The sequence below is a fragment of the Formica exsecta genome, unplaced genomic scaffold (assembly GCF_003651465.1).
Source record: "Formica exsecta isolate Colony F162 unplaced genomic scaffold, ASM365146v1 scaffold444, whole genome shotgun sequence".
In the NCBI taxonomy this organism is placed as follows: Eukaryota; Metazoa; Arthropoda; class Insecta; order Hymenoptera; family Formicidae; genus Formica; species Formica exsecta.
In genome coordinates, this window is record NW_021851677.1 from 617,632 (window position 1) to 630,808 (window position 13,177).

At 42.4% G+C, this 13,177-nt stretch overlaps 2 protein-coding genes across 2 annotated transcripts in view; both read right to left on the reverse strand.

Moving 5' to 3' along the window:
* The window catches only part of LOC115240735 (R3H domain-containing protein 1-like), a 33,557-nt gene that overhangs the window by 5,483 nt on the left and 14,897 nt on the right, over positions 1–13,177 (reverse strand). Inside the window, exons 3-9 of the mRNA XM_029816080.1 lie at positions 4,965–5,150; positions 3,929–4,215; positions 2,758–3,034; positions 2,260–2,679; positions 1,552–2,155; positions 1,261–1,436; positions 153–1,126 (exon numbers count right to left, since the gene is read on the reverse strand). Of these exons, the coding sequence (XP_029671940.1) occupies positions 153–1,126; positions 1,261–1,436; positions 1,552–2,155; positions 2,260–2,679; positions 2,758–3,034; positions 3,929–4,215; positions 4,965–4,980 (2,754 nt within the window). The 5' untranslated portion in view covers positions 4,981–5,150. The remainder of the gene's footprint in view (positions 1–152; positions 1,127–1,260; positions 1,437–1,551; positions 2,156–2,259; positions 2,680–2,757; positions 3,035–3,928; positions 4,216–4,964; positions 5,151–13,177) is intronic.
* LOC115240736 lies at positions 5,617–5,928 on the reverse strand. Its single transcript, XM_029816081.1, has one exon. It carries the CDS (start codon positions 5,926–5,928, stop codon positions 5,617–5,619), a length of 312 nt encoding a protein of 103 aa, XP_029671941.1.

Sequence of the window (13,177 nt, forward strand, 5' to 3'; positions counted from 1 at the left end):
CTGGCGCATCGCACAATAATATTATCCGGCATGATAATATTTTCCGGCTATTTATCTCTTTAACCGATAAGTCCAACTTATTTATATTTGTGTTGAGAAATATTCTCAGCCTATATGTAATATTTAATTTTATTTACTAAAGACACACTTACTCCTGATTGTGGTATTGGTCCTTGATGTACAGGTACCGCATAATTGGCATAAACTTGATTCTGATTGAAGACAACATCCCCTTGACCGCCGTTCTGCATGCTCGCTTGACCCTGAGTCGGATGAGGCGCCATCATCACAGTTGGTTGCCCCATGGGAGGCGGATAGACACCCTGGTTATACGGTTCTGAGGTAGGTATGTAGGTCGCGTACGATTGCTGAACTATTTGGTTAGTATGACTACACGTCTGCATTGTTGTTGACGATTTGACTAGACTTTGCTGCTGCGACTGTGATTGCTGCTGCTGCTGCTGCTGCTGCTGCTGCACTTGTTGCTGCTGTTGCGGAATGGGTGGGTTCTGCGGAGCAGGAGCAGGAACAGGAGGTGGAGGAGGAGGAGGAGGAGGAGGAGGAGGAGGCGGCGGTGGCGGCGGTGTAAACGGCAGGCTCGGCGACGTTGCTGTGTTCGTCACTTGGGTTCCAGATGTGTTAACGGTGTTCATCTTCGATTGCGATGAACGCTGTTGTTTCTTGAAGTCATTTTTGGAGTGGCCGTTCGGCGTTCTGGACGGCTCAGAGGATAGTTCCGCGTGCTGTTGCTTATTAGTCGCGGAGGACACCGTGTTATTCTCGTCCTCGATGGTATAAAACTTTGGTGGATTATCCGGATCGTAGCGATAAATCGAACCGTCCGGATTCGTGCACGGTTGATTGGTCTGTGGATTTATTATTATACTCCCGGGTGGCACGCTCGACAAACTACTGACTGCCCACATGACCGTCTGGCCGCCGTTCAACTCCGGCGAGCCTAGATCCTGACTAGATACTTGAGTATGGCTACACGTCATCATACCGGCTGGTACAGGAGAGGGCGACGGCGATGGCGATATCGTCGCATCGCTGCGCTGGCTTTGCGATTTATAGCCGCTGCTCGAGCGGCTTGGACTCAAACGTGAACACATACTGGCCCCTGAATCTAGATCACGAGTATTTACGATTACCACGTGACGATAGGATGATCATAGAGATAATGAAACAAGATATTGATAGGTAACATGGTTATATTAAAATCTTTATCGATGATTTTAATAGAAATTTACATGCAATTACCTTGCTTCATGAGGCGAGCTCCTGCGCTATGCGTGGACGTGACACTATCCCCTCTTGACAGCATACCTTTACTGTATCCACCGAAACTGAATGACTTAGAAACAGATGGACGCAATACCGCGCCGCGAAACGAATCTCTCCCATCGAAAGATTCGCCTTTTAGCAATCGATTATGCCTAAAGATGCATATAAATTATTTATATTCCAATGTGATAATCGTTGGTGAATTTTATAATCATTATTATGGAAATTAATTATTAAGTATGCAGATGAATGTAGAAATTGATTTACCTCATTATGTGATCTGAAGGATGTAGCAAGCGATACCTCGCCGAGACATCCGAACTCTCCGATGAGGACCATGGCCAAGATGTGACTTCGCTGCTCTCGCCACTACTGTCCTTGAATATCCTTCGCCTGGCGCGTTCGTACTCTTCCTCCCGCTCCTCGAAGCTTTTGCTGCGACGACAATAATCGCCCGACATTCGATCCGGCGATTTGAAATTAAAACTGTCTTCGAACGAGCTTGAGTCCCGCTTCAAAATACTTCTTCGCGGTTCTTCCGACAGGATCATATCGTCCCTGATGTGCTCTCTAAAGCGAGTGTCCGGTATTCGCATATTTTTCGTTCGCGTGACGATAACACTTAAACCCGACTGATCCACGTTATGTTCCATGCCAAAATAAGCTGCCACTCGATGCACAAGCATCCTATTATACGACGACATATTCGGGAATTTGTGAGAAACTTTCTGCCGGTCTCTCGCAAAGTCGATTAAATCCTTCTCAATCTTCAGCAGTACCGTGCGATCCTTTTGATTGCGATTTATGGTCTCCGCGATGAACTGTTCGAGATCTATCCCTGTGCTATCTGTATACAGTTCCGTGCTACTATCTGCAAATAAGTGTAAAACTTGTAATACGGGAAGTGATTAGGAGCCGAAGAGAATGGAGAAGAAGAAGCTTTGCACGTATTTATGTATTCTTTAAATAACGTACCGCGCGAGAGGCATGGTGACGCGCTGTCGTAACTGCCCTGAGAAGAATTCTGATGTCTTAACTTATGCCTGGATCCGGGCCTGCTCACCGACAGCATGTTGCCGCATTGCGCTGAGCATTGATTATTGCAGATGTTCAACGTATTCGGCCTGCGTTGCTCGGATTTGTGCTGATTATTTTGAGCGCTCGGGGCGAGATTTGTACTCTTCGGCGAGTGCTGCAACGCTTGACCGGACTTGGAGGGCGACACAGGGGTTTGCAGCAAACCCGGTCGCTCATTTTGATTGTTCTTCACGCAGTTATTGCATTTCTGAACGTTATTCGTGCTCGCGAACTTGGAGCGATGGTTCTCCAACTTATTGCCGTTAGTCGGAGAAGTGATGCTCTTTGGTGAGTGTATCTGAGAGGGACTAGATTGACCTGTGTAATGAAATTCAAAGATAAAGATTCTCAAATCTTTTTGATGTACAACGAAAAAGAAATTGCGCTTTAGTTTACCATTTCGCGACGGTGTCCGACAAGTGGGCGAGGTCGCCGTGTTGCGCATTTGCTTGGGGGATTGAGCGGGACCGAGATTGCTGTTGAACATGGACTCGTTATTATTGAGCTTGGCACCGTTGGAGTTGGGCGAGAGGCCGCACACGATCTTCTTCTCACCGTCCACCGATTGCGGACTGTGCGGCGACGGTGGACCGTTGCCGTGTGGCTCCCGCGGGGGAGACGTCGACTCTCTCATGGCATGGCTTCTGACCAACAGCTTCAGTTTCGTGTTTGTCTGCAAGAATCATTACATTTTCTTACGGCCGGCAAAGCGTATTGTCGCGCTCGCATATGTGATGACGCGCGCGGTACGTATCAATTCGTAAATGCAATACGTTAAACGATTATTTCGATATTGTATCACAGATTCGACCAGGGTGTCTATCCAAAGCTTGTACAAAGATTTCCTTAGAATTCTCTGATTCGTCAAGTAATTTGTTCAAAATTTCAGGTAAAATTAGAGAATTTTTAGATGAAACTTTTTAAAATAAGGTTTTTCTGTGCGTTTTCTAATGCCTTTCACACTCATAAAAAGGAAGATTAAACCATTTAAATTTTAAATATTAAATTTAAAAATGTGCTGAAAAGAACTGAATGACTATTGTAAGATAAGCATTTTTCATTTGCATAATATTTTCATTTTCTATCGTTAATTGTAAGAATTACGATAAAAAATGTATACTCAGTATTTTTTGCTATGATAATGAACATATCAAAGAGAGAAAGATATATTTATAATATATTTGTGAAACATATTCACAATCATTGGCCAATCAAATTGCCAATGCTTGCAATATAAGAACAAAATGATCAAAGAGAGAATTTTTGAAAAAATTCCCTGAGTTCGAATAAAATTCCATGAGAATTCCTTGATTTTTCAAGATAAAAACGTAAAATCCCTGAGAATTGCAGGTTTTCTAGGTTTTTCCAGGGAGTAGACCCCCTGTCAATATAAGTAAAAAAAAAAAAAAAAAATCCTTGATACAATTTCAAATTTTCCTTTACCTATAGCTCTTCTGAACTAATTTTTTATTTAATGACTTCTTCCAGACGTACCTTGAAGCCCGTAATGAGGAAGGACGAGCAAAATGTGGGGCAATAATCTAGCAGCGATTAATGGCACACGCACCCGATTGCGAAAGTTTTTGCTCTCGGTGTCCGATTTATCCGGCGGCGGACAGGAAGGCGGGGAACGGTGGAACGTGTTCGTTGCCGAGGAGGTGCCGACGTTGGCATTCCCGTCTATCATATCCGACTCCAATTCGTCTTGGTGAAGCGCACCACCGCCGGAGCCACCACTTATGGCGAGGCCTTGCCTGGAGGATGGCAGTGAGGGCATTCCTCCTCGCACCACCACCGTGGGACTCTCAGGTCGATCCTGCGACCTGCTTCCTTTATACACCACTATGCTTGGTACTGGAATCATCGAGTGCGTAAATCGCAATCACATTACTCTCTCATCTGATAAGAAAATATTACATATTATTATTATATATTATTTGCAACTAAATCTTACATGTCAAAATTTTTTTAATTTTGGAAAGTAGAATCTGTGGACGTAAAATATCGTCTACTGAAGCTTAATCTTTAATTATTTGAAAACTATAAGTGCCTTGTCGAGGAAAGATCGATTCCAAATCGATCGGCTGAGAAATCTGTGATGAAAGGGACATCCGGCAGCCTTGAAAAATCAGTCTGCATATATTTTATTTGTCTCTTATTTATCATTTGTTACTTTGAATCTTATTCCTTTAATAAATAATTATTTATCAATGCATTTCCAACCGAGCAAATGCAAGATAAGTAATTTACTTGTCCTACTATGAAGTGACTATCGCGTACGAGTAGTGGCAACCGGTAATATTTCTATAACACAAGTATTTTCTTCATCGATATTGGTAAACAAAGAAGTTCGTTCATCGATACATCGTCTTATATCGACAAACGACCCGCCTCACTATCAGAGGATACTTCCGTAAACTCGGAAGTATCGATGCACCCGATACGCGATCTCCGATCGTTTCACTTTTTTCTGTATCGATGGGCGCGTGTTCAGCCATACTTGTATGTGTGTGTATGTATGTATGCGATAAATTACGATACCGCGACGAGGTTGACGAGGAAAAACTCGCAAAAATTGCGGGCAGAGTGAAAAAGGCACTTACTCTCCAGGCGAGCCATGTGTTAAATGCGTCATGGGGTTACGGGGTGCAGTACTCTGCAACTGGTGGGGGGTTCAACACGCAGGTGCAATTAGTAGTTAGTACGTGAATCTTTCGGGTGGCGTGCAGCTCGAAGGGCTGATACTAGGAGCCAGATCACTGCACGTCCACCTTCCGACATTGTACACTCTGTAAGCAGACACAACACGCTCGTGATGATCTCGTGCAAAAAAAAAAAAAAAAAAAAAAAAAAAAAAAAAAAAAAAAAAATAAAATCATAATGAAGAAAGCACTTGTAAAGATTGAAGAGCAGTATATAATCTCAAAAAGTACAATTTTCGATGCTGAATCATTAAATCCAATGAAATCTACGGTTCGAAAGAAATTATAAATTCTACAACCAAAAAACAGAAAACAGAAAAGATCATTTCCACCAATAATATCTGCTTGGAAAAGGCATAAAGAAAAGGGATTCTCAATATTCTCGTTATGAAAATATGCATAGAGAGATCCCTGTCGCTACAGCATCGAGATTCGAACTCACCGATATCATTATACCGCTCCTGACTTTTTGTAATCATCCGATGGTTACATCTCCCCTTGACGGGATTTACGCCACGTTTACGAGACGATTTCGGCATTCGTCGAGGCGTTCCTATGGATCCTCCTTGGTAGTTGGCTGTATCTGGTGTACTACGCTGGGCAAATGATGATGATGATGGTGCTCCGGTCGCCTGGAGAGACCCAGCAGTGGCGGCAGCAGCGGCAGGGGCAGAGGCAGGGGCAGACCGCCGGGAAAACCGGCGAGACCGCCGAGGAGGGCCGAGGCGGTTGAATGTTCCTGAGCTTTTCTTCGCAACTCGGCCAGGCTGTTGCTCCGATGGAGATCACTGCCGGTGCCGGCGGTGCCTGGTTTGCAGCAACCGCAGATAGAACCGGGCCAACCGGTCGGCGACCAAGACAGCATCTCCTGGAGGCTACTCGGCCGATGCTGGTCGCTGGTGGTCCACAGAGACGGCGTCGAAAAAAAAAAAAAAGAAAGAAAGAGAAGAATGTAAAACACGCGCGCGCGCTCACGAGAATTTATACAAATAATAAAAAGAGAGATATTGTATAAACCTATACTAGCTTGCGTGATTGCAATGAATTTAATGATTCGTTTAATCGATTCATTCATAGAATTTAACATATCGCGTAGATTTAACAGCATGACAATATGTCATATGTTTATCGTACAATCTTTGCACAAGATATAGTCACGCTATTCTTAAATAAATTCGTATTATTACTATTAGTATAACAATCACGCGTTAGTTGATGCAAAGACAAGAAATTAAATGTAACTATACTGTTATTTTATGAAAGAGACATCACACAAAGAAAAAATTGTTTCTTATCAATTATAACAGAAGCTACATTGTGTTATCGTATCTTTATGTAAAGTTTCCGATAATTATTACGTAGCAAAGGTGAGCTATGAATCATGAGCTTCTCTATAGGTCAGCGTTACGCCATGAGTCATTTGTTCGCGGGACGCCGTTCGATTATTAAATGATGGAGTTACTTTACAAGCGCACATGACAATTGTACGGTTGAAAGGTATTATCGACGGTGCATTATTATGCGTCAGGCGTAACGAAAATTATTAGCGGAGTGCAGTATCATCATGTGATGTTTTAATAGCATTACGAAATCGTTACACACGTAATCATCGCGTAAGCGAACAAATTTAATATATTTGAGCATAATTAATTAACACTTCCTGATACGCGATGTTTCCCTTAATCATTGAAAGAGTTTAATAATTCGACCGAGCGCGAATATTTCAATATTTGAAAAATTTACTCGATCGCCAATATATGATAATTATGTTACATATAATATAAAGCGATAAATTATTCCGCGTGGATAAAATGATTCTATATAAATTTTAATAATACGAGTCATACCAGCATCAGCATGCTAACACAGTGAAAGGCATTAATTTTTGTACAATGTTATCTAATGCTTCCAGCAAAATTTAGTAAATTAATTGCCGTAGCACTACATTCTCATAACAATAAACATTAATAAACTAACGGAAATTTTCCATCTCCTTTGTGCTCCGAAAGACTAATCAAATTATAATTAAATTATAAGTTTATAAAAACAAATCGAGTTACTCAAAGATTACGATGAAAAGGCAAAAATAATATATAATAATCAGTTTCGCAAATCACAGATAAATAAGCAAGGTGAAGATGATTTTCTCTCTCTCTCTCTCTCTCTTTCTGTCCAAACAAACCTCCAGTTAAGTTCGGTAGTCTCCATAGCAGTTAATTGTGAAAGCGCGCGAATCATCGCGTTAAATTTATATCGGAAATGCAACTGCGGTGCGTGTACACTCTTCCTCGTCGCTTCTGCCGCATTCCTCTCGCGACGCGGATAAATTTATCCTCCATTCTCGCCCGCGACGTGTCGATCACGAGCCGCTCTCGATCGCAGTCGATCAGTCGCACGTCACATTTCCCTGTTCTTTTTCTTCTTGCTCCCTCTCTCTTTCTGTCTCCCCAGTCTCTCTCTCTCTCTCTCTTTCTCTATTTTTATTTCTTCTACGTCCTTGTACTCGACGTTTCCTGCGTACTCAATGGTTATCAATCGGCATGCACATCGTTCATCTATTCCCGTCTCGTCTTCATTCAGCTGAACTTTTATGCTTGTTCCCTACTGATCGAATTATGATGATCGACTCGATCACGTCTCAAAATTTTTTTTTTATGTGATTTTACGAGATAACTCCTCGCACTTGCACTAATAATTAATCGAGTTAATCAACGCGAAATTGATTTCATTATTAATTCGAATCGTGTTTATCGATGCGATTGATTCGTCTCGTTCTTTCATCGATTCCCTTCTGCCTCTCGATATTCGGTCTTATCTCATGTGCGGAAAGTGATTTTATGAAGCACTATCGCACCAGCCGCGTGCGTTTTACAGCCGATAAACGCGGTTGGCCTCGTAAAGGCAACACGATCGGAGCTATTCGTCGATCAGAGCACGGCTCGATCTACGGAGGTGTGGATTTTCTTCTTCATTTTTTCCCCCTCGTTGGTTGTCCGACTATTAACCGCGGAAATCCCCGTGGGTCGCGTCTCGCTCGTAAAAGCGCTCGTAAGGTATCGTCGTTCGACCTTTGTGCCACGAGCGGGAAATATGATGAACACCGAAAATCTCCACCAGAGAGGTATAAGCCGACGATAGTTACGTTATGGTAAAAAATGTAAACGTGGTGGCTGTTTCGAGATTATGATCGGGCATCCAATTTTCTCTGACGGTTCTATCGCCTCTTCTATCATTTCAAATGACAGAACTTTATTCGGGGGACAAGATTAATTAATCATCTGATCTAGTCCTAATTTAAACGGCACTAGAATTATCGACAAGTCAATCCCGGACTCCGGGATTATCACAACGTTCTAATCTCCTGATCGGCGATCACAGCATCTCGCGGGATATTCGTCATTCGGAAAAGTTATATCGATATCAGAAAATCGATGACAGAAAAATTATATCGATACCAAATTTCTGGTATAAAATTTTGGTATATACGGTGAATCGACGAGTTATATCATTCCCAGATGTTACATTCGGAAAGATCGAGATCGCGCACCTCGGCGAAATCTTCTCCGGTCGATCGGCGATCTCTCAAGGATCAATCGAGCGGAAATGCGGATCACCGCGTGACTTTTCGGTCGCGATTCTCGTTGCTGCTGGTTCCTCGCGGGCTCGAAAAGGCGGCACACGCTTTGGCAAGGTTCCGCGGTGTCTCGAAAATAGCAGAACACTTCTGCTTCTCTCTCCCTCTCGCTCCGACCGATCGCGTTCCTCGCGCGCGCGAAGTCCGATGTACTGCCACGTTTCTCTTCTTTTGCGTATCTCTCTTGTGCGTTCTACAAGCTCGCTCGAGATCAAAGAGAGAGAGAGAAAGAGGAGAGAAAGAAAGGAGACGCGATTCCCGAAAGAAACAACAAACAATGGAGGAGAGACAGAAATGGAAGGTGCGAACGAGCGCGATTCGACGATGCGAGGAAAGAGAAGAACCTGGACCAGCCGCAATATCTATCAAGTGTAATACCGCGTCGCCGCGGGACCGCTTTGCGCGAGAGACTGAGAGGCGCGCGCGATGCGCGGCTCACCCGGGTCGACCAAGAGCGGCGAGGGGGTGGGTGGCACGTCAGAGAGAACGAGAATATCGCAAAACCAGCGAGAGTGATAGAGAGAGAGAGAGAGAGAGAGAGAGAGAGAGAGAGAAAGAGAGAGAGAGAGAGAGAGAAAGAGAGAGAGAGGTGACGTACGAGTTGGTAGTGAGAAGGAGAGAAGGAAGATCATCTGTTCTTCTCCCTCTCTCTCTCTATTTCGATAGAGGCAGAATCATGACGAGAACGATAAAGATAGGAGAGATCCGATAACAGAAGTAGCGACGAGGAAGCGAAAACAAAGACATCGCCATTGCCAATAGATGTCAGAGAAAAAGAGATGCAAGGGAAAGATGGAGCGATCGGAAGGAGATGGCCAAGCGCGGGAAATAGTAACGGAGAGATAGAGATAGGCGATAAGTGCGGGACGGTGACGAAGATAAGAAAGAGAGAGAGAAGGAGCGACAAAGGGACGTATGTCGGCCGAATGCACGCGTGCGCGTGTGTACCCGGTGTATATCGAAGGAGACTCTGTTGGTCTAGAAAAGGACCGCGTGGGGTGAATTTTCGTTCCCCTGGCAATCAGTTCGACGAAATGTAAATGTCTGCCCTATAGACGCTATTACTACTCATTAAACGAATTTGTCAAGTTATGATGCGAAAAGACAGAGGGATTTGAATTTTGCCCCAACATATAATAATAAAATGAAGCTAAATTTTGATGATCTTTTTATTAAATGGGTTTCATTATCTTGATGGGATAATTTTAGAAAAGACGAGACGACTATAATTTGATCAAATTATATGTAATCAATTATTTCTAGAAAATCGAACGACTATTGTCTAGTAAATAATAAAAATATTTTGGAGGGAGAAATATGTGTGTGTGTGTGTAGCTTGTAATATAAAAATATGTTTGTTTTGAGAACCGTAATTACCAACGAACATCCAATCTAATTCCATGTCACAATCAATTTTCTCGCCACAGGGAAGATTGATATAATTTCTATGTAAAAGAAAAGAAAACAAATTTTTACATTCAAGAATAAATATCATTCCGTTTGCGTGCAAATTTTAATTTTACATGCAAATAAAAAAAAAAGACATGTTATGCACACACTCATATATTATCAATATTTTTTGTTTACAAAATCTATTTCCCAAGAGAAACGATATATCTTTTTAGATATCTTGGTGAAGCATCTTAATCGCGAAAACGGCGAAAGCAGAATGACAAAATATCCTCGTCCCACATTCGTGAATTACTAGTCCCGTGAACCAATGCAGTCGGCACGCGTGATCGTGTGCGCGCGCACGTGCAGCCGAGTGCGAATGTTTTCTATGACCCATATAACACGCCCAACCGTAACTAGGTCGTGCACCCCTGTATTCCCTGGAATAATACTGGGTGTCTTGTTCGAAAAAAAAAAAATATGCCAGATATCGATTCAGAAAATGTACGAGTAGCACGACGCATAAAATCACATCGCGTTTGTTTAACTTATATATCTGATGAGCAAAAAACACTTTACGCGCGAATAATAATAATGAGAGAATTGAAATAGCATCAAATAAAACTAATACACACAGTATAAAACATTAGATTATTTAGATTAATTAAACACTGATAAAGAAAATATTAAGATTGATAAGCAAAATATGCAAAGCTAAGGAATTTCAAGATAGATCGACCGGACAAACGATCGATAAAATTATGAGCAATGCTGAAACTGTCATATATCGATCATCATCGATGCTGTAAGGGATATAAAGAACATATTGTCTTACGGGATTGATTTTATCAGAATTCATGGAGCGCGAGTAGGAGGCGCTTGGTTTACAGACGACGACATTCCTGTTTCCCCGCGTAAATATTTCCCCCCGCGACCCTAAAAACTCCTCTGTAATATAAATCGATCGTAAACGAGACCGACAGCCCGTTAGGTGATGCGAGAAGGAGAAAAAGAGAGAGATAGAGCAGGGGAGGTCGACGTGATTTCCCCTCTCATCACAGGAGGTAAAATCCGTAATTAATTAGATATCGGGTAATTCTACCATGGCAATTATTAGATGATAACGGCAACGATGTCGAGACACTCGCTGAAATTGTAAGTCTACCAAATGTCATTTTTATAATCAAATAAAATTAAAGTAAGATTTAGAAAATATCTTAAAATGACAACAGAGGGTAAATAAATATAGTCAATCACAGATCCTTCTCTGTGTACGATTTGGAATTGAGCCTTTTTTAGAGAAAACGTTAATATTATTATCGTTCGTCGCAAGTGTGTGTGTTTCTATTTCTATTAAATATCTTTTTACATAATTATCGCATTAATTTTTCTTGAAATAAAATCAATTTGATATTAAATGAAAAATCAGATTTTGTTATCCGTCGAAAAATCAGTGTAATAATTAATACATATATATATATGGCAAATATTAAGGGACAGAAAAATTACATATACAATTTTTCTTATTATTATCTATTACTGTGTAATAGTTACTACCGCAAATATCGCAATATTAATCACAGTAATGGATATCACGTCAAGTGCATTCTCTGACTGGTAAGTCTCCACACGATGTGGTGGATTTGCCGCTTCGCCGGTCGGTGGCACCCAATTCCGAGGTCTAACCCAATTTCCGCGGGAGGGATGACCTAGGGAGGGATGCAGGTCCAGGAAACAGGCAAAGTAGGTAGGTAGGTGCACGTTACAGGTACACGTAGTAGGATATCCCGCAAGGGGCGGGATGTATCCGCGGAATGGGATGAAGAGAGTGAGAGGACGGGAGGCCGCCTTGTCAGGCAGAGGGGAAAGGGGTGCCCCGTTTAGTTTTAACGATACCAGTGCCAGTCCGATGCACCCCTTGTCGCCATGGAAACGACCTACTCTCCCTGGACGGACGCGCGACGGGCACCCTCGCGCAAGAGTTAAACATTCGAATAAGGATATCCGCTCGGGCGCTCTTTGAACTCCTCGCGTCTCCTACTTCCCCTCCTCCTCTGTCCTTCGATGCCCCGCGCGGCCAACCACTCCGACGGTTATCTGGACCAACCCTGTGTTTAAAGCCGGCAGCCACTTACGGATAAATGTACCTGGCACTCGTGATTGGCTGCGAAATGAAACCTAACGAATCGCCGATGCAGTCAAGAAGCTGATTGCGTCCGCTCTTCGCTTTTTATACATTTCGAAATTTTTGTCACAGTTTGTTATTCTCGTCTTTCTGCGCTTTTGGAATTTTAGAATTAAAATGCAAATTGTAGAGTACATTTCAAAAGCAACGATACGCGCGCGTCCATAACGCATCGCTGCATCCATTTAAAGTTGATACGGCTCTGTTTTATTTTGCAACAGTCATTCGTAGCGACAGCTGTGTGTATCCCGGCATTGTTTGTCTGAAGATTACAAAGTATAGGACGAACGGATGCGTCGGATGTCGTCACGAGACGAGACGAGACGAAACGAAACAAATGGTCTGCCTGCGTTCCAATTTGCCGGCATGCGCGTGCGTTGAAACGGTTTGATGTACGAGTAGCACGACGCATAAAATCACATCGCGTTTGTTTAACTTATATATCTGATGAGCAAAAAACACTTTACGCGCGAATAATAATAATGAGAGAATTGAAATAGCATCAAATAAAACTAATACACACAGTATAAAACATTAGATTATTTAGATTAATTAAACACTGATAAAGAAAATATTAAGATTGATAAGCAAAATATGCAAAGCTAAGGAATTTCAAGATAGATCGACCGGACAAACGATCGATAAAATTATGAGCAATGCTGAAACTGTCATATATCGATCATCATCGATGCTGTAAGGGATATAAAGAACATATTGTCTTACGGGATTGATTTTATCAGAATTCATGGAGCGCGAGTAGGAGGCGCTTGGTTTACAGACGACGACATTCCTGTTTCCCCGCGTAAATATTTCCCCCCGCGACCCTAAAAACTCCTCTGTAATATAAATCGATCGTAAACGAGACCGACAGCCCGTTAGGTGATGCGAGAAGGAGAAAAAGAG

Bases quoted from the DNA above. Each gene is read 5' to 3' on its own strand.
- LOC115240736 (XM_029816081.1), bottom strand. From the start codon at position 5,928: ATGCTGTCTTGGTCGCCGACCGGTTGGCCCGGTTCTATCTGCGGTTGC.